Here is a 21,780-nt window from a genome sequence, read left to right as displayed (position 1 = left end):
CTACACTGTCCCTGATATTCCCATTCCCGTTATGACAGTGTGAGTAGAATAGAGAATTAAGTACTGCGTTATCGAATAAGAGGCTCTGGAAGAATGTGTGCATGAATGGGTGAATGAGAAACACAAGTGTCCCATTTAAATAAATGTTGTAAATGACAACACTGCAAAAATATTCTCAGTTTTCTGTAAGTTTGTTACTCTCATTTAAGCGCTGAAGTAGAACATTTTATGAATTATCAGTTGTTTCTGCTTCTAGACAAGAAACATGGTCAATGATAGCTGTCCACAGAAACTCATTTCAACAGAAAAATCTAATGTACTCTCACTGTTTTTCTGCCTTACATGGCCAAAGGGAACTGGTTCTGTTTAGGTCTTCTTTCTTGAGGTTTTGTCTCATGTTAGTCGTCGATAAATCATCTATTCTATTTTTTTTATATAGCCATGCTCAACATTTCATAGATCTCCATCTGCTGACCACACTGAACAGCCCCGGTTTATTCACTTCAAACCATGTTACAGAAAGGTGCCTAATTTGCAGTTAGAAACATATCAAAACCAGTGAAACCTCCAGCCAACTTATCATCCAACAGGTCCGAACAGTCAACCAAGACGACCAAGACGGGAACCTGAAGGTTGTCTACCCGTCAAATACGGACCTGTCTGAAGGCATCAGCAACTTGACTGTCAGTTGGTAGTGATGTGTTGGATTCTAATTGTATCACATTTACTTGACATATTAAAAGGAAACATGGCTAGGAAGAGTATTCAGAGGAAATGTCTGGCAGCTGGGTAAAGCACATGTAGTGCCCACTGAGCAGTAAGAGTCAAAGTATTGATGCCAAGGAAAAATAAGCCCAACACTACATATTTCTGCTCTATGTGATAGTTACAGAGATTGCTTTCATAACAAATATCTCCTCTTGACCACCATACCACATCATTATTGACTGATATATTTTGCAGATGTGTTGGAATGGTTGCCCCGTTGGCTTGATCCCCTTTCAGACCAACAATCGCCTCAGTGGGCGGTCTGTGTCAGAGACTGAGCTGTGTCAGATACCCTTGACACAAGTGAAATTTATATTATATTTCTCCATAGACAATGTTGGCTGAATCACAGTTTGGAATTTATCAAATCTGTCAGAAAATAGCTGGCTCTTGCACAAAAAGTACAAAGTTGTTTACATGAAATGTACAGTAATAAAGATAATCAATGCAATCAATCTGGGCAGATTACCAACCACAAGTACAACATAAATCAACTGAGCTTCAGATTTAAAGTTTTCTTTGGATTCATCTTTGAAGGAATTAATTGCATATTATTCTATTAAATATTCAGCTGTATCAAAGGAGCATTTTCCCAAAGTCTTAGATAGTTTCCACTTTGTAATAACAGCAGTTGTGGCTTATGATTGTTCTGATATTTAGAACTATTTTCTATTCCAAACTTAAGAAAAAAGAAACATTCTTTTGTTGACTGAGAAAATGCTAAAATAGCTCATGACCATAACACCTTACTGTAGGAGGGTTACATTATTCATGAGACTCCGATGTTTCTAAGATGAGAAATGCAGAGGCTACAAAACATTTTTGAAATGAGAATTCAGAGTGAATAGAATATTTTCCGAATGAACTGACCTCCTCTGTGTTTGGGACTTCAAACAAGCCGGAAAGTGTACTGGCTTTTTTACAATGAAAATATTCTTTGTGATACTAACAGAATGATTAAAAGTTAGCACTTTAGAGAGAAATAGAAAACATGCAAGTGTGGTTGTAAGAGTAGGGAGAAAACAAGGAGAAATTAAAATGTAACTGTTGTAATTAAATGTGTTATGATGGGATTTATAGTTTGGTGATAAAGTATATGGAACTATATAGCAGACAGCCACTTTGTTTAAAACCGACAACCTCTGGTTGTCTTGACAGCTGCTTAAATGAATTTCTCACTGTGCGCTGAATAGACTCATATGATATGTGCGTCTCTAGCATGAAAAAGGTTTTTGTGACTTCAGGAGAAAAAGAAAAATAATTCGTAAAGGAAAATGAATGGAAAAGTGAAAAGTATTCAGCAGCAAAAGTGTCCCATTTTATGTTTTGATTATCTTATTTTTTTGTCATGTTTTTTTCCCTTGTCACTTGGTTTCACTCAAGTCACCTGTTTCTGTTCCACAGCTGCACCCCGTCACCAATCACCTCCCCACAGTATTTAATTTCCAGGTTTACTCACAGTCATTGTGAAATCCTCAGTTACCTTCCATGTTCATGCCACGTATTGTCAAGTCAGGTTTGTGCCTCATAGCCACAATTAAGTCATAGTCTTGTTTGTTATTTATCCATAGTTTTGTTTTTGCTAACACTTGTCTCATTAGTTTAGCCACAGATTTTTTTTTTGATAATCCGGCTCAGCCACGTCCTTGGTTCTTGCTCCTCCGTTTTTGCCCTGTGTCCTTGTTTTGGAATAAACCTTTTTGATTTTCAAAGTTCTGCATCTGGGTCCTCCCTTCCTGCACCACGCATCCTGACAAAAAGGTTGCATGGTTCAGTTGTAGTGTATGCTACATTATCATTTGTATGATAATCAGATATTGTCCCTGAATACCAACACTGTTAAGGCTCACTCATACTGAAGGCAGTTTCACCTCCCAACAAGCTGTTCAAGGTCTCCTGTTGAGTTAATCTGCTCAAGAAATGAATGTATATATTTGTATCAAAGTGGTTATTTGCCTGCATGGCAAAGATGAGCTTTTTTAATAGCAGTCAAAAGGAGGTCTGGACAATAGCTAAATGTTTTGTAAAGATAATAATGGAATTGTCTCTTAGCACTGCATCCAACACAAAAGCTGCATTGGGAATCAATGTCACTTTCCACCCACATTCACAGCAATAGCAGAGAATTTAAGCACATGCTGTGTTTCTCTGCTTCGCATGATCTCAGTGCGACAGTGGTGGAGACATAAAACAATCAGACAGTTTCTGTCATGTGAATATTTCCAGCTTCTTCCTTATGTCAAGGCCAGAGTGAAATAGGAGGCATGAATACTTGAAGTGTCAGAGGACTTTTAGAAATAATCTCTGCCTTTTACAATTTTAAGAGGGTGTTTACTCCCCAGCGTAATATCAGCATCATAATTGCATAGAACTTTTCCAGATCTACAATCCATTAATCCGTTGAATTTCTGTACCTGCTTAATCCAATTCAGGGTCCAGGGGAGAAGGTTATCTCTGAAACCACTGGGTGAGAGATGAGGAACATCTTGGATGGGTCGTCAGTCCATCCCAAGTTCATTTAAGGCTTGCCAACATCACACATGACAATTGAAAGCTTTTCCAGATTTGAAAATTGCTAGCTAACAGTGATGTCATTATTGAAAGGGCTGCCTTGATATTCATCCATCCATTTTCTACTACTTATCCAGGGCTTGTGTGGAGGCAACATGGTTGAAAGTTAAGAAGTTAACCTCACTCTCCCTATCCACCTCCAGCTCTTCTGGGAGGAACTCCAAGGCATTCCAAAGCCACATCCTCATTGTCATTTCCAGTGGTTAATTGTCTCCCCCAAGGCCTCCTACTAGTGGGCATGTCCAAAACACCTCCTCTGAGAGACGTCTGGAAGACATCTCGACGAGATACTTGAACCACCTCAACAAGCTCTTTACAATGCAGAGGAGCAGCAATTCTAACCTAAATTATTTTAGTAATCTCGTTCTTTTTATCTGTACCCACAGTTCATAAAGTGAGGGTTGGAAATTAGATAGACAAAAAGCTTCTACTTTCACCTCAGCCCTCTATTCCCTACCACAGACAGGTATAATGTCAGTTTGTCACTAAATTGTAGCCCCACTCGTGAAGAAGGCCTTGAGATTCTTAACTCTTCTACTTGAAGCAACAACTCATTCCCATTTCATACTTGGAGGTGCTAGTTCTCATCAAAGTTGCTTCACACTTTGTTGCAAACTGCCCCACTGTGATTTGGAGGTTTCAGCTAAATCTGTGTAAAAGGACAACACCATTTACAAAAAGCAACAATGCCATACTAAGTCTAGAGCACTGTAAATCTTCTGATTCTTGGCTGTGCCTAGAATGTCATCCATAAAGGGTATGAATAGAACAGATGACAAAGGTCAGCCTTGGTATCCAACTGGTATCATATAAAATGTCATAAATATTATGTAACAATTAGTTTTATTCAGAACAAAAATACTTGAACATGTACATATATGCCATTGTTTCTGATTGTTGTTAGCTGAAAGTTAATTGTGTCTGTGTCTTGTCCTACTGCATAGTCCAGAGTGGAGATAACTAGTTCATGGGATGGGATATTAATCCTGAACCTGGGCTTGTTCTGCCATGCCATCCTTGTGACCTTGTAATAAGCAGCATCAGCTTTTCATGACCTTTGGTTTATAGTATCACCATATTTTTTGTTTCTGTTTTTTTTTTTTTCCCATATCCCTAAACGGGTGTTCTACCTTGTTTGAAGGGCATGTTTAAAAGTACTCGCACAGACACCCTTGTTCTCATCCTCCTGTTTTCTCTCACCCTCCCAACTAATTCTAAGCTCCCTTCCTCTTTAGTAGGTCAAAGGAGTTCTGTTATGGAAAATGTATCAAGCTGTGTCCTATAATTATGCAAACCATGTAAACTGAGGTTCTCCAACAGTACCAGAGCAGCTGTCTTTGCTTCTGATCATTACTCACAGCTGCAGCTGTACACAGCCTCACAACATTGTGAGATTCACTACCACTACCTGTAAACTTTCATCTCAGTCCTCATTGTTAAAGATCAAAAAGATGCTTAGTGATTAATTTATGGCACTCATAAGTCAATCGTTACAAAAGATGTTGGAAAATCAGAACAAAATAAAAAGACAGTTAACACATAAATTTACAATATAAATTTCTGTGTTTAATTTCCCAAACCATATATTTTTCTTAATATATTTAGATATTTTCTAACTTTGTTTTTTTTTTTTTTTATGCTGAACTCTAAACAACTGTAACTGATAGCAAAGTTGAAAAGTTCTTGGAGAATATTGGATTGAGTGAAGCTTGAATTTGGTAATGTGGCATGACATTCAAGTATAACACCAGCCTCCACGCCCTCTTACCTCCTTACAAAGTTTTTTTTGTATGTTATAGTTTTGCAATATCTATTTTAAGACAGTTTCACATATTGCAAAATGTAAGGTTAGTTACAATTTGAAAAGGCATGTTACAATTTTGGAGCCCACCTGGTGTAATTTTCTCGCCTTGATTGTGAAACTGACCAAAATAGATGATACACATTCTAGAATAGGACTGAGTTGAATAAAGTTGATCTACTGTGCTGAATATTATGAAGACATATGTATCAAGACACGCTAACACTGCAGCTTTTATAGTGTAGCCTTCTTGCTTTTATCACAGCAGAAAAGTTGAATCCCTCAGGCAGTCTGTGGCATCAAGCCAATGGACCTAATATGGAGTGATTCATCTCTTGGGACATGTACACGGGAAAGTGGTCCCAGTTTCACTGTTATCACTCACAGAGAACTGTCAAATGTTTAGTGGCATCTCTTGATCCAATTAATTAAGGCCTGGGAAAGCATTGAGAGGTAAGGGATTTGGATCTACGGGGTAGTGACAGTCAAAGCACCCCACAAATGAGTCTACCTTTTCGTCACACACTGGATGTTAGTGAGACATTTACTCTACTGTACTCTGTAGACAGAAAGTAGGGGATGCACCGATTGTGAAATAGTGAACCAATACCAATAAAAAAAATAATAATAATTTTGCAGATACATGTTGTTCTTGTCATTTTTTTCTTCCTTAAATATCAGTGAAACAATAGAATAAATAAAATTTAAATTCTTGCATACAAATGTAATAACCAACCTTTATTATAGCTTTTTGCATGAGAAAATCCATTACATGGAAAAAAAATCAGTTTCAAATAGATTGGCCAACCAAAATGTTCTTGTGAAAAATCAACTGCCTACGATGGAATTAGTTCACCACTTATGTGATATTTGCTGAATCTGTCACTACAGGCTAATCACATCAGTTTCAGGGCAAAGTCAGTACAACATTAGTTGTACTTAGTTAGTTGTTAGTTGTTATTCCAGCTTTCATTGGTAAGACGCGAGGTACACCCTGGTATACATGATTTTGGAGGGTGAGAGGAAGCCCGGAGGTAACCCACATATGCATAGGGATAACATGCAAACTCCACACAGCAAGTTCCCAGACGGGATTTAAACCAAGAACCCCCTTGGTTCTTGTGCTAACCACCACACCACAATGCAGCCCTTAGTTCCAACCAAAATGGATTAAAATCTTCAGTCATTACAAATAAAGATTTCTAACTTTTTCTTCGTAAGCATTTAGCTCAAAAGGAGATGGTAATCACCTGTGAACACAAAACAATTAATTACTTGTCTGTGTCATTCCTTAGTCTGAAACTGTTAAGAAGGCTTTGTTGAACTGAGGTGGCATCTATTCCTGCACGAAGCAGATGTTGTAAATCCAATGCAGCGCACTCAGACAGGTGCCCTCCAGCTGGTTCCTGTCTGCTGCTTTGGTAATGGCGTATTTCCTTTCTTGGAAGGCTGCAGGACTCGAGCAGCATTCAGTCCAGCCTTTATAATCTTCTCATTGCAATGTTGCACAGCAGAGCATGTGTAACCATCTAGAAGTTTCTTTGTGGAATGAAATTGTTGCAATATAAACATGTCCTGAATGTCTAGATTAAATTTCAATCATTTCTAAATGTTCTGTAGAGTCCCTTTCACTGATGAATTGCAAAAACAGACATTTCAGTCACCACAAACATAATTTCAAATTACTTTTCCTGTGTACTGCCAATGGTGCATAACAAGAAAGTTACACTTTAGTAAGTCAAAGGGACCATTTCAGATGTTATACCTCACACAGGGACAGCTTCACACAAAACTTCTGCTATGTTGGAAACATTAAGTAACAACATTTTGCTCTTGCTAGTTTTCATCTACACCTTGTGTTGCTTAGCATCATGAATAAAATCTGTATTATGATTTTCAAAAAAGGCCTGGGGTCTGAGGAATATTATAATTTTAAAAAATCTAACGTTACTGAGCAGCAAAAACGAAGAAAGGATATAATAGAGTGAGGTGGAATACATATAAACACGAATGTACCTCAGGCAAAAAGACTGGCACATTTTCAATTTATTTTAGTTACTCAAACTAAAATGAAAAAACAAAATCTACTTGTGAGGTTGAAGTGTCACAGTCATAAACCTGTTTTGATATTTTCAGGAGGCATAAAGAAAGTCAGAGACATTTCTGTGAATATTGGTGCAGACTGTAAAAAAAAATAAAAATATGCAAGGCATCTTAAGAGCTTCAGGTTGTAAGGCGGACCATGTATAGTGAATTGGTCGGACACCACTTTTGAAGGCAGGAGGAAAAAAAGAAGAATGTTTTGTGCTAAAACTTTCATTGAGAAGTCTAAAGCTTTTTGGGATAATCAGAACACTTTGAGAGTCCAGTTTATCAGTTTGCATATAGACACCAAAACAAAATGAAGATGAGAAAGAACACTATTGCTATAGTGAAACGTGGCTGAGGTTCTATCATGCTGTGGGGCTGCATTCCAAATGCTACAATGTAGTGATAATTTTTTATACTGCAGGCACTGAATGTATCAAAGCAATGTGATCTTTCAGCAGGACAAAGTCCTTAAGGGCACATCCAGCAGCATAAAAGAATAGTAGAACAGGAAAATATTGACTGTTTTAAACTCGCCAGTAGTAAGTCTTGACCTAAATCCCACAGAAAATCTTTGGAGAGAGCTTACACCTGCCACTGCATAACAGGCTCCTGCATAGAGCTTGAATACTTTGCAATGCAAGTGTATGGAGAAACTACCAGCAAACAGGTGCAGGAGGCTTCCAGAAACATTAGCAAATTGCTGTTACCAAATGTTCTGCATATAATATATAACTGTAACACTAAAATAATGGTGTAAGGTACCAGTAATGACTACAGGTTCCTTTTTTTCTGTCTTTTATTTCACCATTTGACAGTACTTGAACGCTGCTGCAAAAATGCTGCATCTATTCAAGATCCTCTTCTTATGATTTAGAGGTGTTGAAAATTCTGACCAGAACTGAATATCTATCATTCACCTGTAGCTTGGTAGTTACATTGATGTTGGGAATTTAGTTATGAAATTTATTTTTCCGTTTTGTCTTTGGCCTTTCTAGAAAGAAAAACAGCTTTTTTGAGTCATTTACTGATTATACTGTTCTCCTGATAAGTATGTGGTTCACATATAATAAATGCATTTAGTACTGTGTGACCACTAACATATCTCCTCTCCTCGAAGGCTGTATAGTTGTTATGACGACATTTGAGTCACATGGTTCAGATTGAGAACACAATACCCCACACATTCCTCGGAGTGCTGTTAGGCAGTGATCTTATAGTTATTTTGCCATCCCTCCTTCTTAATATTCCTCAGTCCAGACAATAATTCAATTTATTTTGAGCAGACAAGTATCACCAGTCATTCCTTTTTATTGTGACTACAATAAGGCCAACACCTGATTTCAATTATTTGATTAACTGAAGATCCTCCAAGGCATAAGATGCCAAATTAATTTCACTGAAAAACTGTTTGGTGCCATAGCTGAGCTGGTGTATGGTCTAGTCTGGAAACTCTGATAAGAAACTATTCCATTTGCTGGCTGAAGTGTGGTGTAATTTACTTGCCTGAGTATGTAAACAAACATTGAAACAGTAATTAAATACTATAAAGTCTGACGCTGCACTTATTTTAATTGAATAGTAGCAATCATATGGCCTATGGTACATATGCATTGCTACAGATATCAAATAGTTCAGTTACTGAGTTTATTCATCCTGCCTGTCAGAAAACCTGTTTTGCTACCACAATGATAGCAGGCAACAGCATCCATCATTTGAAAGCACTGTCGTCTAAGGTATTTTTACTGGCTTTGAGACTGGTTGCTAAACTTTCCTCCTATTTACCTCCAGATTTACCACGAACTTTCAAAAAATACTTACAGCTGACACAATATCCTGCTGTCTATTAAAAAAAATGCAGACAGCATGGCAGTAATTTTTACGTCAATGAAAGATTGGGAAGGGCATGAGGGAATGATTACGAGTGGCAATCATTTCTATCTGAAAAATACAGAATTCATCTATTTAAAAATGTGGTTATTAAAGCAAAAAGTCGTTAAAATAGGAAACAAAGAACCCCACCATATCAACAAGCAAAGTTCAAAATTAACTCTAAGAGGTCCACATCTTCTAATCGTGTTGTTTTCATTGGATTACATCTTCCTTGAGCTGATAAAGTCAATGCAACTGCTGTGTTAAAATTTAAAAGTTAAAATTTGTCACTTGTTAACATGACAAGTATTCCTCACAAAAGATTAAAACCTGAGTAAACTAACTCAAGAACAAAGGATAGTTCAAAGAGACTTTGTCCTGTTTATTCTTCCAAGATTCACCTCTATCTATCCTCATGAAACTTAAATCTCCTCAAATAGATCTAACAGTGTCCCAGAAATACAAGACGAAGGCAGGAAATGGAGCTTAAGCCCTCTATTTGAAATATTGTGACAATGAGGCTCTGCCTTCTAGTCTGGAACAGTCTTTTTCTCAGGATAACCACTTATACACTCTCAGCTAATTAGCCTCAGTTTAGCCCTTAGAGGCCATTGTATGCCTATAACCTGAGAGCCATTTTCTGATTACCCTAACAGGTCTAATGGAAAAGGAGACCCAGCTTTTAGTCTAGCCAGTTCTATTTGTGCATGTGCTGTATCGTTTTCACCTTCTGTCTCTACATCATCAGCAGTTTTCTATAACTGCACTAGGCAGATTGAAGGACAACCATTTTTTACTGTCACTGGAGTTTGAAAAAACTACTGATGCTTTTTTTTTACATTCTTAAATTGCTACACAGTTTTTCTCGATTTGTGAGTATAAAAAAAACATTGGTATGACAAACATCTTCTTCCACGTAGTAGAGAATCACATCTGAGATTTCTGTCACTGATCCAAAAAGATGACAATTAAAACAGCCATACCATACATAAATTGAGTTAATTTTAAGGAAAACCTTTTATAGTTGTCTGTTGTGTGTGTATGTTATTTATTTTATTTTAAATACCACAATTTCATCCAGCACCACAAATAGCATATTGAGAAAAACAGTTTGCTCAATAAGAAATGGAAAGCACTCAAATTAAACAAAACTAAATTTACTTTGTCGAGGAATTTTGTACAACCACTAACCATTGTTTTTTTTTCCTCAACAAACAAAGTATTTAACCATGAGTAAGATTGTTCCACCAGCTTTAACTGCACTAGCTTTTCATGCCAAAACCTTTGTCCGTGGCTGGTTTTGCATGAGCCTGACCTGACTCAACAAACCAAAGGCTTTGTTTTTAACCATCCACTGTGTTTCAGTTTTTAATTATGTAGATGAAAAGTTATTTAAAAGGATTTTATTTTGGCACCATAGGCTACTAAAGGATGCTGTTTGTACATCATTTTTTTAATTTATTTAATCTCATGCATATCCCTGCAAACTATGGCATTTAATGTATCCTTCGTGGGTCCCATTATCTTTATTGAAGGCAAGCTTTTTGTATGCGTGCAGTGTTAATCAATAATCAAACCAAAGTCTATTCAGAAGTTTCTATGAGCAAATTTTGCTCCAAGTATGAAGACATTTGTGTAAAGTCTTTGGTTTTTAGTGCACCTCACTGTGAAATAGAAAGTTCCAAAAAGGAAATATTTTTTAAATGTGGTTAAAATTGAGTTTAGTAGACATCCACAGTTAAGGTATACTGATTATTTTTAATTACCAATTAAATAATAAGCATAAAAAAGCTGAAAGCCAGTAAATCAACCAGTAACCTCCACTCTCCTCCAACACAGTTGGAAATTAGCAATCACAGACCTACTTCAAAAGCAACAGAGCAGCAGTTATCTTCAGTCAAATGCATTGATAATACCAAACCATAATCATTAGCCTTATCATTCACGTAATTTGAGAAATAAAGATATTGTTTTTTTTTTACTGTAGTTGCCTCTGATTTGCAAATTATATATCTCAGGTACATAATGTCAAGTCAACCTTAAAATGATGCTCAAATTTTGTTTGAGAAAAGAAAATGCAAAGGGAAATGGTAAGAAAAAAATTGTTACAATAGAAAAAAGTAACTACCGTATATCAAAGCAAAAGGTTTGCTAGTTTCTTGGCAACAGCAGAGGAAAAAAAGAAAGCTGTTGGACTGAATAAACAGCATTTTGCGGGAAATCTGAAAATATTGTGCTGTCTGTGGTATATAGAGCTGCAGCCAAAAAGGAATAAGTTACACATCTCTGTGAACATAAACTAAACATACATGTAAACTATTCATGATAGCCATGCCAGAAGAGACGCAGAGACTGCTTCATCACTGAAGCTAAATAGAGGTGTTATTCCCAGGCTTTGTATCAGGCTGGGAGCCTGTTTAGCCCTTTATGTAATGTGAGCACATTATGTGTCGGCTTTAGATAGTATGTGCCTAATGCAGGAAAATGTAGGCTGAGAAATAACAGTGGATACAAAGGAACTTTAACACATCTGCACTGGTAAACCTATGCTTGGTTGTTTTTAACAGCTGGTTTTAACAAGTGGAACTCAAAGTTTTCTAGGCACTAACAAAGCACCATGCTGTCAGCTATTTACGGTCACAAAACATTGAAGGTAATGTAGTAAAAAGCCAAAAAGAATTTGTGGGTGGTATGCCTCTATTACGGAAACTCCAAAATACTCTGTACAGCTGAGAGGAAACTGCAGCTTTTGGGTGATAATTACAATATGTCCGTGTTTGAATTTATGAGTGTAACATTTTAGATAAGGAAATAATTTGACTCCAATCTACTGTTATATGATCATTGATTTCAGCAGGTTTAAACAACTTGGAAAATCTTGGTATGCTGTGCTTTGCCAAATGAGCTGTTGGTTATTTTCATCTAATAGGATGTCTTCAATCACATAAATCTCAAAATGTAAACTTACTCAGTAATTAGTTACCTGTGATATAACTGGAGGAAATCGACTACAATAATGGATTAGGGCTTTAAACCCAGACTCATTTATTTTTCAACCACATACATCACATCTAATCAATGACATGTCTTTGCCTTCACTCTCCCTCAGCAGCCTCTCACAGTGTAACTGTCTGTCTCAGACTTTCAGACTTTTCTACTGTGAGAAACTCTTTCACTCTCAAACTTTATATACAGTTATCATAGTTTAATATTACAATTGGACAATTGTGTGAGAAATTGAATAATGTCACCAATAAAGGTCAAAGCTGATCGTAGGTGAATACCACTGTGGGAACAGCAGATTTAAAAACCTTAATAATTAAATATAAAATACATTTTTGAGAATGGCAGTAGAACAGAGGCAGCCCACAGGAAAAGTGTAATAGCCATTCTGTCTCTGAAGCTTTTAACCTCAGCAAATGACTGCTGCTCCCATGTACTTTATTGATATTTTAGATGAAAAACTCATACCCTTTATAGTTTTATATTCTGGATAGCCTGAGGTTTATTAGATATTACCCTAAACCCCGAGGTCTAGTAATAAGTTGTTTTAAAAGTTCAGCAAAGATGCCATTAGGACAGTTAAATAAAGTTATGAATTAAACTATTCACCCATTTTCTATACCCATTTTATTCTGTTTAGAGCTGTGGGGTATTAAGCTTGGTGTCTTAGCTAACATTTGGCAAGAAGTGTGGCACGCAAGAGACAGGCCATCAGATAGCGGCTCACGAATTGGAATTGGATTCAACAGTTAGCCTAGCATGTAGGGTTTGGGCAGTGGGAGGAAATCACATGGAAAAACCCATGCAGACACAAAGAGAACATGCATACCCCACACAGAAAGGCTCCTGCTGCTGTTTTAACCTTTTTGTTGTGAGGCAACAATACTACCAACTGCAACCACATTTTCCTAATATTTTCCTCTTTTTTTTCTAAGTCTGTCATTAAATGAGAAAAATACAATTTGCAAAACTACAATCTAATTAGTAATACATTTTAAATACTGTATTTAGTACAACCTATTTTCAGAGCCAAATTGCTGCATATGGATGCTTGATCAGAACCCCTTAGCATCACTTTTAACACGGATAATAACTTTTCCCTCTGCAGTTGAAGGGCAGGTCAAAAGAAATCAATCAACATCTAAATAGATAAACATGAAATTGGAGCAAATGTTATGTCACTGTTGCAAGATGCATGTAAACCAAACAATTTTTTTTGGTATTGTGGTACTCACATAGGTGTAACAATAATAGACCAGCAGTGTATTGAAAATTCTGGTACCAGGCTATAAGCCAAGTCTCTTCGTTGGCAATCTTGTGAATTATTCCTCTATCATCTCTCATACTTGCGTGGTCATAATCATGCGTAATTTTTTGTCTGAGGTGAGTAATACAAAAATTCAGTCCGATGTACAGATGTTCTGTTCTCACAAACACAGAAATTGGCTTGAGAACTGCTACAGCAGACTGTAAATATTATTTTGGCTGTGAATCTAGTGGCCATTCTCAGAACTGAACAATTTGTCTGTCCCGTGTTGGCTCAATTTTTCAACCCTGCAGGGTTTCTCTTGGTTTTAAAAAAAATTATGTCATGGCTTCCTGACTTTGTGTCAGGACAAGGTTTGAGTGAACATTTCTTTCAATGTACAGCGCACAAACATTAAAACTGTTTAAACAGGCCTGAAATCAATCTGACCTTCATTATGTTTTTTCAACATGCAAGTCATTTGGGCAGCTGCAGTTTGTCTTGCTATAAAACTTTATTGCTTCACGCAAGAAGGTGTTTTGTTCTTCTGACTCTGTAAGCACTCACATAAAAAGGAGTGTTTCATACGTCATTTGAAGCTTTTTCTGCACAAAATACACCGACTGCCTGATTGTGGGAATGAGCACCTTTGGAGAATACATAAATCGTCTCAGGAACTGCACACTCATAGAGGAATTATATCAACAAACTGCTAATTGTGCAAAGTAGTTAGTTCATTATACGTCTGATTTTTATGTTTAGCCGAACAAGTTACAAAACAATTAACTTCTTACTCAAGAAATGCATTTAGCTCCGACACCATTCTAAAATGAAATATAAATCATCTCAGTCTCCAAATCCAAATTAAGTACTTTTTATTAATAGAATATCTTTGACATATGGACTCATTTTCTAATCTGTGTTAGATCCAATATCAGCAGTATGGCACAGACAAATTATAAAAATATATATAGCCCAGCTGAATACATATGTTCCCATGAAAATATATGCTTCCCATGGTAACCTGAAGCACACCTTGCAGTTTGTTTGAAACAAAGCTCCTTTAGTGACATGCATTATACTCAACAGAATTCATATATTGTAACCTCTTCCTTCAGCTGTAAATCAGCTTGTGTCTTCAACATTAATGGTCTCATCAAAAAGGTTGATTTTTGGCTCAGGTTTCCAACTATTTAATAGATTAAATGCTAAAAAATTATGAGATTTGGTGACTGAAGTGCTGATGTTTCAGAATAATTCAAATTCACTGACTAATTTTAAAATCACAGTTGAATTTTTGATTTTCCATCTTTTATTTGACAATTAGATTGCAAGCACTTTCAGTTTGGTCATAATGTCAGCCATCAGCAATGATTCAGTAGTTCTGCATGATGACCTGTTGCTGTCTGAAATATCAGGATAAAAACCAGTGAAAGGATCAAGCTTTTTACAGAAGATTTAAAGAGTTCAGAAACTCTGAACACAAAATTGCTCCAGTGTAGGTTATGCGATCAACTTGGGCGATTATGGTGATCTAGACAGGCTAAAAAGACCAACATGACACTGAAAAATGACTTTAGGCTCCCACACTAAGTCACAAATCTCGCTTCATAGTAAATCACTCATGATATAGGTACCGTACTATGAAACCATGATTATTTGAAGAGAGAAGTTTTAGTCCTCACATTCAAAAATAAAATTAATTAATACATTTATTTTGATTTGGAGTATTTCATTAGTTTCTTTATAAGTTGACCACGTAATATTTGAAATATGATTAACATCCCATAAAGACATTGCTCTGAAATAATTAGGCATATGAAATCATAAAGTGCCTTTTTACAGTAATGTGAACTGATCTTTACTTTGACAATGACATATTTGACCCACCTTAACAGTGAACTTGAAGGTTAAAATGTGTATTGTTATAAATGGGCATTATGTGTTGGAATGGTACTAATCTCTCAATAAATCTCCCCTAACCAGGGTAACACTTCAATACTTTACTGGGATTACGCAGCTGCTCCATTTTTCCCACATCAAGATAGCATGAGCTTAGTTGTCTCATCACCATGGGTAGCCCACTATCTGCTTCAAATGAGATTCCTGACAAATCCCCAAACAAGAGGATAGCCTATATGTCAGGAAATAGCATGCCTGACAGTACTTATCTATATTCAAGTCATTTCATGTAATGTCAAAAAAGTACATCAAAGAATGTAGCATGATGGAAGTTGAAGTTGAATGCAGTTAAAAATCAAGTTTGTTGGAGAAGAAGGAGGTTAAGAACAGTACATCTGCTCCCTTTACGGAACCTAAAAACAAACTAAAAAGCTACGACAGGCCTATATGTTTTTATCTTTTCTTCTCAAAGCTTAATCTTGAATTTGAACATATGTGGCAGCTCCAAGATGACTTTTAACCTTACTAGCTTGTGTGCCATTTGACAACATTTCTTACTTTTTCTCTTTCGCCTATTAATATTAAATACAATCACCTTGTCCTTGTATTTGGCCTTGCACCATGAGATGAAATGTTTGTGATGTGACTGGAGTGTATCATTTGTCATTTTGAAATAATACTGAGAAATAGTTAGAAAACGTTAGAAATAAAACTTACCTTGCACAATTGTGTTTAATTCTATATAATTTAAAGCTTTAATATGTAACTGTCAAAATGAGCTCCATCACACATTTATCATGGAGATAATATCAAAGCAGGAACAGGCAGCTTCTTGCCTTGAAATCATGTTTTATTTTCCATATCAGAGGAAGCCACAGTAACTGAGTTTGAACTCTACGGCTTCTCTGAATGCATAACTGACACTCTGCTAGATTCATGTCTGACATGTCATATCATCCCTACTCAAGGTTCATGTCATAGCTCAGACCAACAAACCAGATCCCAGCTGGAATGCAGCACCTTGACAAACAGGCTTAACAAACCAACATCAAGAGACTGGCTGATTTAATGGAACAGATGGAGCATAATTCGAGGTGATTTCACCAGTCTCAGTTCCTGCTGTGAGTTGAACCTGTAATTATTCCAAGGCTGTAAAATAATTCTGATTATCCTTCTTATAGATTATTGTTTGTACCACTGATCAGTTCATTTGTAAGTCTGTAGACATGAAAAGTTTTAAAAAAATCAAATAATTTGTATGAATTATATAAAACAGATCCAGCAATAATATTCTCCCATATTGAAAGAATCCCTGAGAGATTGATCATATTTGGGATATTCATGTGAAGCCATAAAAATGCTTTTGAATATTGATCATTTTAAGGTTTTATTTACCAGGATTTTCTTTTTCATCTGGATCATTCAAGGTCCTAAAACCTGGTAAATAAAACCTAAGATGAATGAGAAAACATGTCATTTGTGTCATTTATTTAGCAAAAACTAAGCCAAAATTCTGTACAAAAAAGTACATCCATATCAAAAGGGTTTTCAGAGGCTAAGTAGCAGCCAAGTGTTGCTAATCAAATGCACTCAATTAACTGAACATCAACAAGAATGACCACATCTATGAAAGCAGAAGCTTTGACAGTTTGCTGGTGTGCAGCATTTAGGTGTGTTAACATAATGTCAAGAAGGAAAACTTGAGCAATGATCTTAGAGAAGCAACTGTTGCTGCTCTTCAATCTGGAAACAGTTATTAGACCACTTCCAAACAATCTGGAGTCTATTATTCTACAGTGAAACTTTAATCACAAGTGAAAATATTAAAGATGACCGTCAATGGATGCCAAGCTCATTTTAAGATACTACAAAATAAAATACAACAATAGCTACATTTCAGACTCCACAACCCTCAGTTAGCATGCTAAAACATGAAAGTTCATGATAGTATAACAGAAAAACACCAAACAAGTTTGGTTTGCGGGAAGTGTTCTCACTAAAAAGAAAATGGCAGCACAGCTCAGGTTTGTAAAGTTACATCTGAACAAACCACAAGACAATCTGATGGTTTGGGCTTGTTTTGCAGCCATAGAAAATCTTGCAGTCTCCGAGTCCACCATTAACTTTTCTGTGTACCAAAGTATTCTTGTAATATAAGAGTTAGTATTAAGGCAAGACAGGTGGGATGTGGCTGAAACCATGTCTCATAACAGGACAACTATTTTAAACACAGCAGCAAATCTCCAACAGAATGTCTCAAAGATTTGCAACGATTCAATCAAAGGTCCAGACCTCAGACTTTTAGGGAGCTGTGGATTTAAAAGAAAAGCCTTAATGAAATTAAACAAATTTCTAAAGAAGAGCAGGCCAAAACCCTCTCCACGATGACGTGAGAGACTTATAATATCATACAGAATGCATTTACTTCAAGTTATTGCTGCTAAAGGCATTGAATCATGTGATATACTTAGTTCTTCACGCACTACTTCTGTATTTTTTATATAGTTTTGATTTACATATTTTCAAGACCTAGTAAGGACCAGATGATTTATTATTATGTCTTAATACGTAAGACCTTAGATCTGACAGAGGGTGTGCTTTATTTCCACAACATTTGATGCGTTTGCTTCCATATTAATAACACTTTGAATTTATGACTATCTCTCACAAATACTTACAAAAATTAAACTCAAGAATTATGATTTTTTTTTTTATTTTGAAAAAACCTGCTTAGACTTTTTCTCTTTATTTCTGTGTAGTTATTTGTGAGCACAAATAAAAACAGAATTCTTTCTATCTTGTCACTTTATTTCACTAAACAATGAACAACAACAAGGCAAAAACTAGCACAACAATCCTCGCCTCTGATGGCCACTATTTCCAGCTGAGAAATACTGATGTTTACCTTAAGAGCTCTTTCTTGAGAATTGCGCACATTCTTTTGTGGCTTGCAGGTATCTGGGAGTAGTTAGGAGAGGTAGATAATATGTGAATTTAGTTTTCTATCCAAAGAAGCTATGGATGTGACAAAAATGCCTCAGGATTCTGCATAAATGGGTTGAGTCATGCAAATATAGCATAGTGTTTGACCCTTCGCAGTTGTTTACCTATTTTGAGAAGACAGGCAAACAAGAAGAATTAGCAGTGTAAACCAATTGCAGTACTTTGTGTTTTTTATCACATATATGTGTATATGTATATGTGTGTATGTATGTGTATATATATATATATATATATATATATATATATATATATATATAGGGAATTTTGTTTAAGTAAATGGCTGCAGAACATCAGTGTCTTTGTCAGCTTCTAATCATTCATTACCTGCCAAATCATTCAGAGAAGAAAAGTGCTTTTGTCAGAGATCAATATGTATTGTTTCCATTTGCCATTTCTTACTGGCATCTCCTTCCATTTCTTTAATGAATGACTTCCAAAGAGGATGGCATATTAATTATGTATAACAGGTTAAGTTGTGCTGCAATGCATTTTGCTGCTTTTGTTAAGTAGGAAAGCTGGTGTCAGTTAAAAAGACAGTGATCCTCTCGGCTGTTGTGGCCATCAGTGGATATAATCACATTAGTTGGCACCTTGGCAGCAGGACTGAGATTGACACATTTGTGTGTAGTGACAAAGAGACACTCCAACACACACCTCTCCTCTCTCCAGACTGTGTATTGTTGCCACAAAAATCAATATTCCAGCTTCATTCAATTACACAGAGAACAAGTACTTCAATGACACTCACTGCATTGATTGATATACTGCTACCAGTGGTCACTTTTGGAGGATTTACTGGAAAAAATAAAAAAAGCAACTCTCCTATATAACTCTCTATATCATTCAGTGTGAGAGTGAAAAAAAATACAAATTAAATAAGTATTTGCTGTATAATCAAACGATTTGTAATACACGTTTAAAAGTTGCCTGGCAGCTTAGTGACCTTAATAAAAATGCAGTTATTATAAATGATTATAGAAAGATATTATTCACAGACACCAAAAGCATGCACGCACATGTGCGTGTGGGGCATGCACGCACACTCCTCAACACATTAGCTGTATGCAAAACTGCTTTGCATAATCCACCATTTAGTGCCGTGGAAACCAGCTGATTTGTGTCCAGTGATCTATGTTACTGTTAAACAGTTAGTGTTGAATAATTAAAACGCAACAATACAGCAGTAGTAATCAAACAGCTTCATGCAGAACATAGATGAAAGGAACGGACGATAAACTCTTCCTGAATTATTTGATCACAGATTTTCAATCACAGCCGAATGCCGCATGTTTGCCTTAATTTCCCAACTAAAGACTGATACCAATGGATGAATTAGTTTTTTTTCTTTTTAAAGAAAGTTCTTACTTACCCAAAGTTAAGAGATGAAACAGATAAACTCCCCACAGATCCATCACTGTCTGAATTTCACCTTATGCGTCGGAGCTTCTACACCTACAGCGGGATATTTACACGCTATAAGAATTATATCCTACAGTGCATTTGGAAATCATTTGCGCAAAGAATTGTCTCTTAAAAAACCCTTAGTAAGTCTTTTGGCAGGATTATATAATTCTGTATCTTAGAATCCCAACACTTTGTTCCGAGACGCCCTTACAGTCGCGCTTTTGCGCAAAAGCAGTGCCATGCGTAATGCTGCAAGTCAAAGTTGTCCTGTGCGCTGTATGGTCCGTTGTTGTGAGCCTTCTGTTGCGCATCGAGGTGGTCGCACAGCTCCTTGATGCTGGAGAGATGCTGAGCGTTGGGAAGAAGCACTGCCATACGGGAGGGAGGGAGGGAGTGAGAACTGTTTGTTCAGGGACGGACGTTAAGCAGTCCGGTTACACGGAGAGGGCTTAGCGGTGATACAGCGGCTTAATTGTGATTCTGCAACGGAAACATGATTATCTTCTTCCTGTGAAGATTGACATTATGTGTATCCTGGTTTATTGTGGATTATCTCCTCCGCTATACTATTTTCTTACATAGACTCATTCTCTTGTGATATTGTATTACAATATGTTTTATATCCTATTAATTCTGCATGACATCACTGAAACAGCTTCATAGTTTTATACATTTCTTGAATAAATTGGATGACTGTGATACAAAGGTTTGCCATGATTAGCACCATTTATTCCCTCACGCTTTTTTATCAACCCAAGGCCTAACACTTGTCATTCAGCTTGCTTTACATAAAATTAATTTGCGTTACAGAGAGCAAATGAAAATGAAAAATGGAAAACAACAAAACAAAGATAGCTGTTACTTGAGGCAGAGGACAATACTGAAAACCTTAATATGGGGTGTATTTGTGCAGTTAAATTTCTAGGTACAGCTATTTGACCAGTTATTTTTGCTGATATTTTCTTGCATAAGGCAGAACTCTATGAAGAGGCAGACTTTCTTGACACACATTACAGTTTTAAGTTTTTATTGGACAAAGTTTGAGTGCTCTTAGTCAAAATTTGTGTTGACAGCACGCCCCTAATTAGTAATACAATTCAAAAATAGACAACAACAACATCAACAAAAAATTAAATAAAACAGACAGGCAGGCAGGAAGATTTCCTGTCAGGTCATATAGCTTTTCACATGTTAACAGGGATATAGGTCAGTTTGTATATCATGTGAATCACTTGGAAAGCCTTTGTAGATGTGGACGTTTCCAAATACATTTTAGATTTTGTTTTAAAAAAAAAAACAAATACTGCATTCATCAGAAACTGCACAGGATTTTTGCTGTTTTACACAAAAGCAGAAACACATGAGCCCCTTGAGGAATAGTGGGTCCAGCTCCTGGTGACTACTGACAACCAGAACTGCAGTGCTTGATTTTCAGAGCTGTTCACTGTTTTGAAACAGACAGTTATTGATTCAACTGTGAATTCACTTTTTCCACCATCTATTCTTTTTATGGTTCAGAGTACCTCAAATAGCAAAAAAAAAAAGAAAAAAGAAAAAGGTGGTGTTTGGATCAGGATGTAGATTTAGATTTAGATTCTCCACCTCTTTACTGCCGATCAAAAACTGCAAAAATAAATGAAGTTTCCAGATGATCCATGCAAACAAAGCTGGTGAGGAGCAGATAACAAAGGCACACCATGTTGGATCAGCCTGCCTTAGTGTGTGTGCTTATATATGCGTGTGTGTGTCTATGTCTATAAAGCAACCCAGAGGTCCAAAAGGATGATCCAGCTGTGTACCAAAGAAAGACTGAAGATCTCAGAAGAGCCATTTCAGGAAGTCAGTATGATCTTTACTGCAATGTACAGTATAGCTCCTACTCGCCAGTGCGTCCAATCTTGGCAACGTGATTTCAAGCATTTTAAAACCCCCTGTTGTTTCAAGTCTTTATTTCATTTTTTGCTGAGGAATCAAATTGGAAAAACTGTAACTGTAAAATGTCTTTACGCCTCAACGATTGTAATTTTCACTCTCTAATAAGCTTGCTTTGAGAATATCTGGAACAATATATTAACATTACTATTGGGACTTTGAGTGCTTCAACATGGGGGGATAGGCTTCG

General features: G+C 36.5%; 1 protein-coding gene across 1 annotated transcript in view; it reads right to left on the bottom strand.

Annotated features, from left to right (window-relative positions):
* Positions 1–20,036, bottom strand: part of gfra4b (GDNF family receptor alpha 4b) — a 54,011-nt gene extending 33,975 nt beyond the window's left edge. The window contains exon 1 of the mRNA XM_072395367.1: positions 19,624–20,036. Within this exon, the coding sequence (XP_072251468.1) occupies positions 19,624–19,666 (43 nt within the window). The 5' untranslated portion in view covers positions 19,667–20,036. The remainder of the gene's footprint in view (positions 1–19,623) is intronic.
* Positions 20,037–21,780: the final 1,744 nt, after the last annotated feature.

The sequence above is a fragment of the Leuresthes tenuis genome, unplaced genomic scaffold (genome assembly GCF_036924035.1).
Source record: "Leuresthes tenuis unplaced genomic scaffold, fLeuTen1.0.hap1 SCAF_11, whole genome shotgun sequence".
NCBI classification, from domain to species: domain Eukaryota; kingdom Metazoa; phylum Chordata; class Actinopteri; order Atheriniformes; family Atherinopsidae; genus Leuresthes; species Leuresthes tenuis.
The sequence above is the reverse complement of the archived record's forward strand: the minus strand, read 5'-3'. Positions and strand labels throughout refer to the sequence as shown.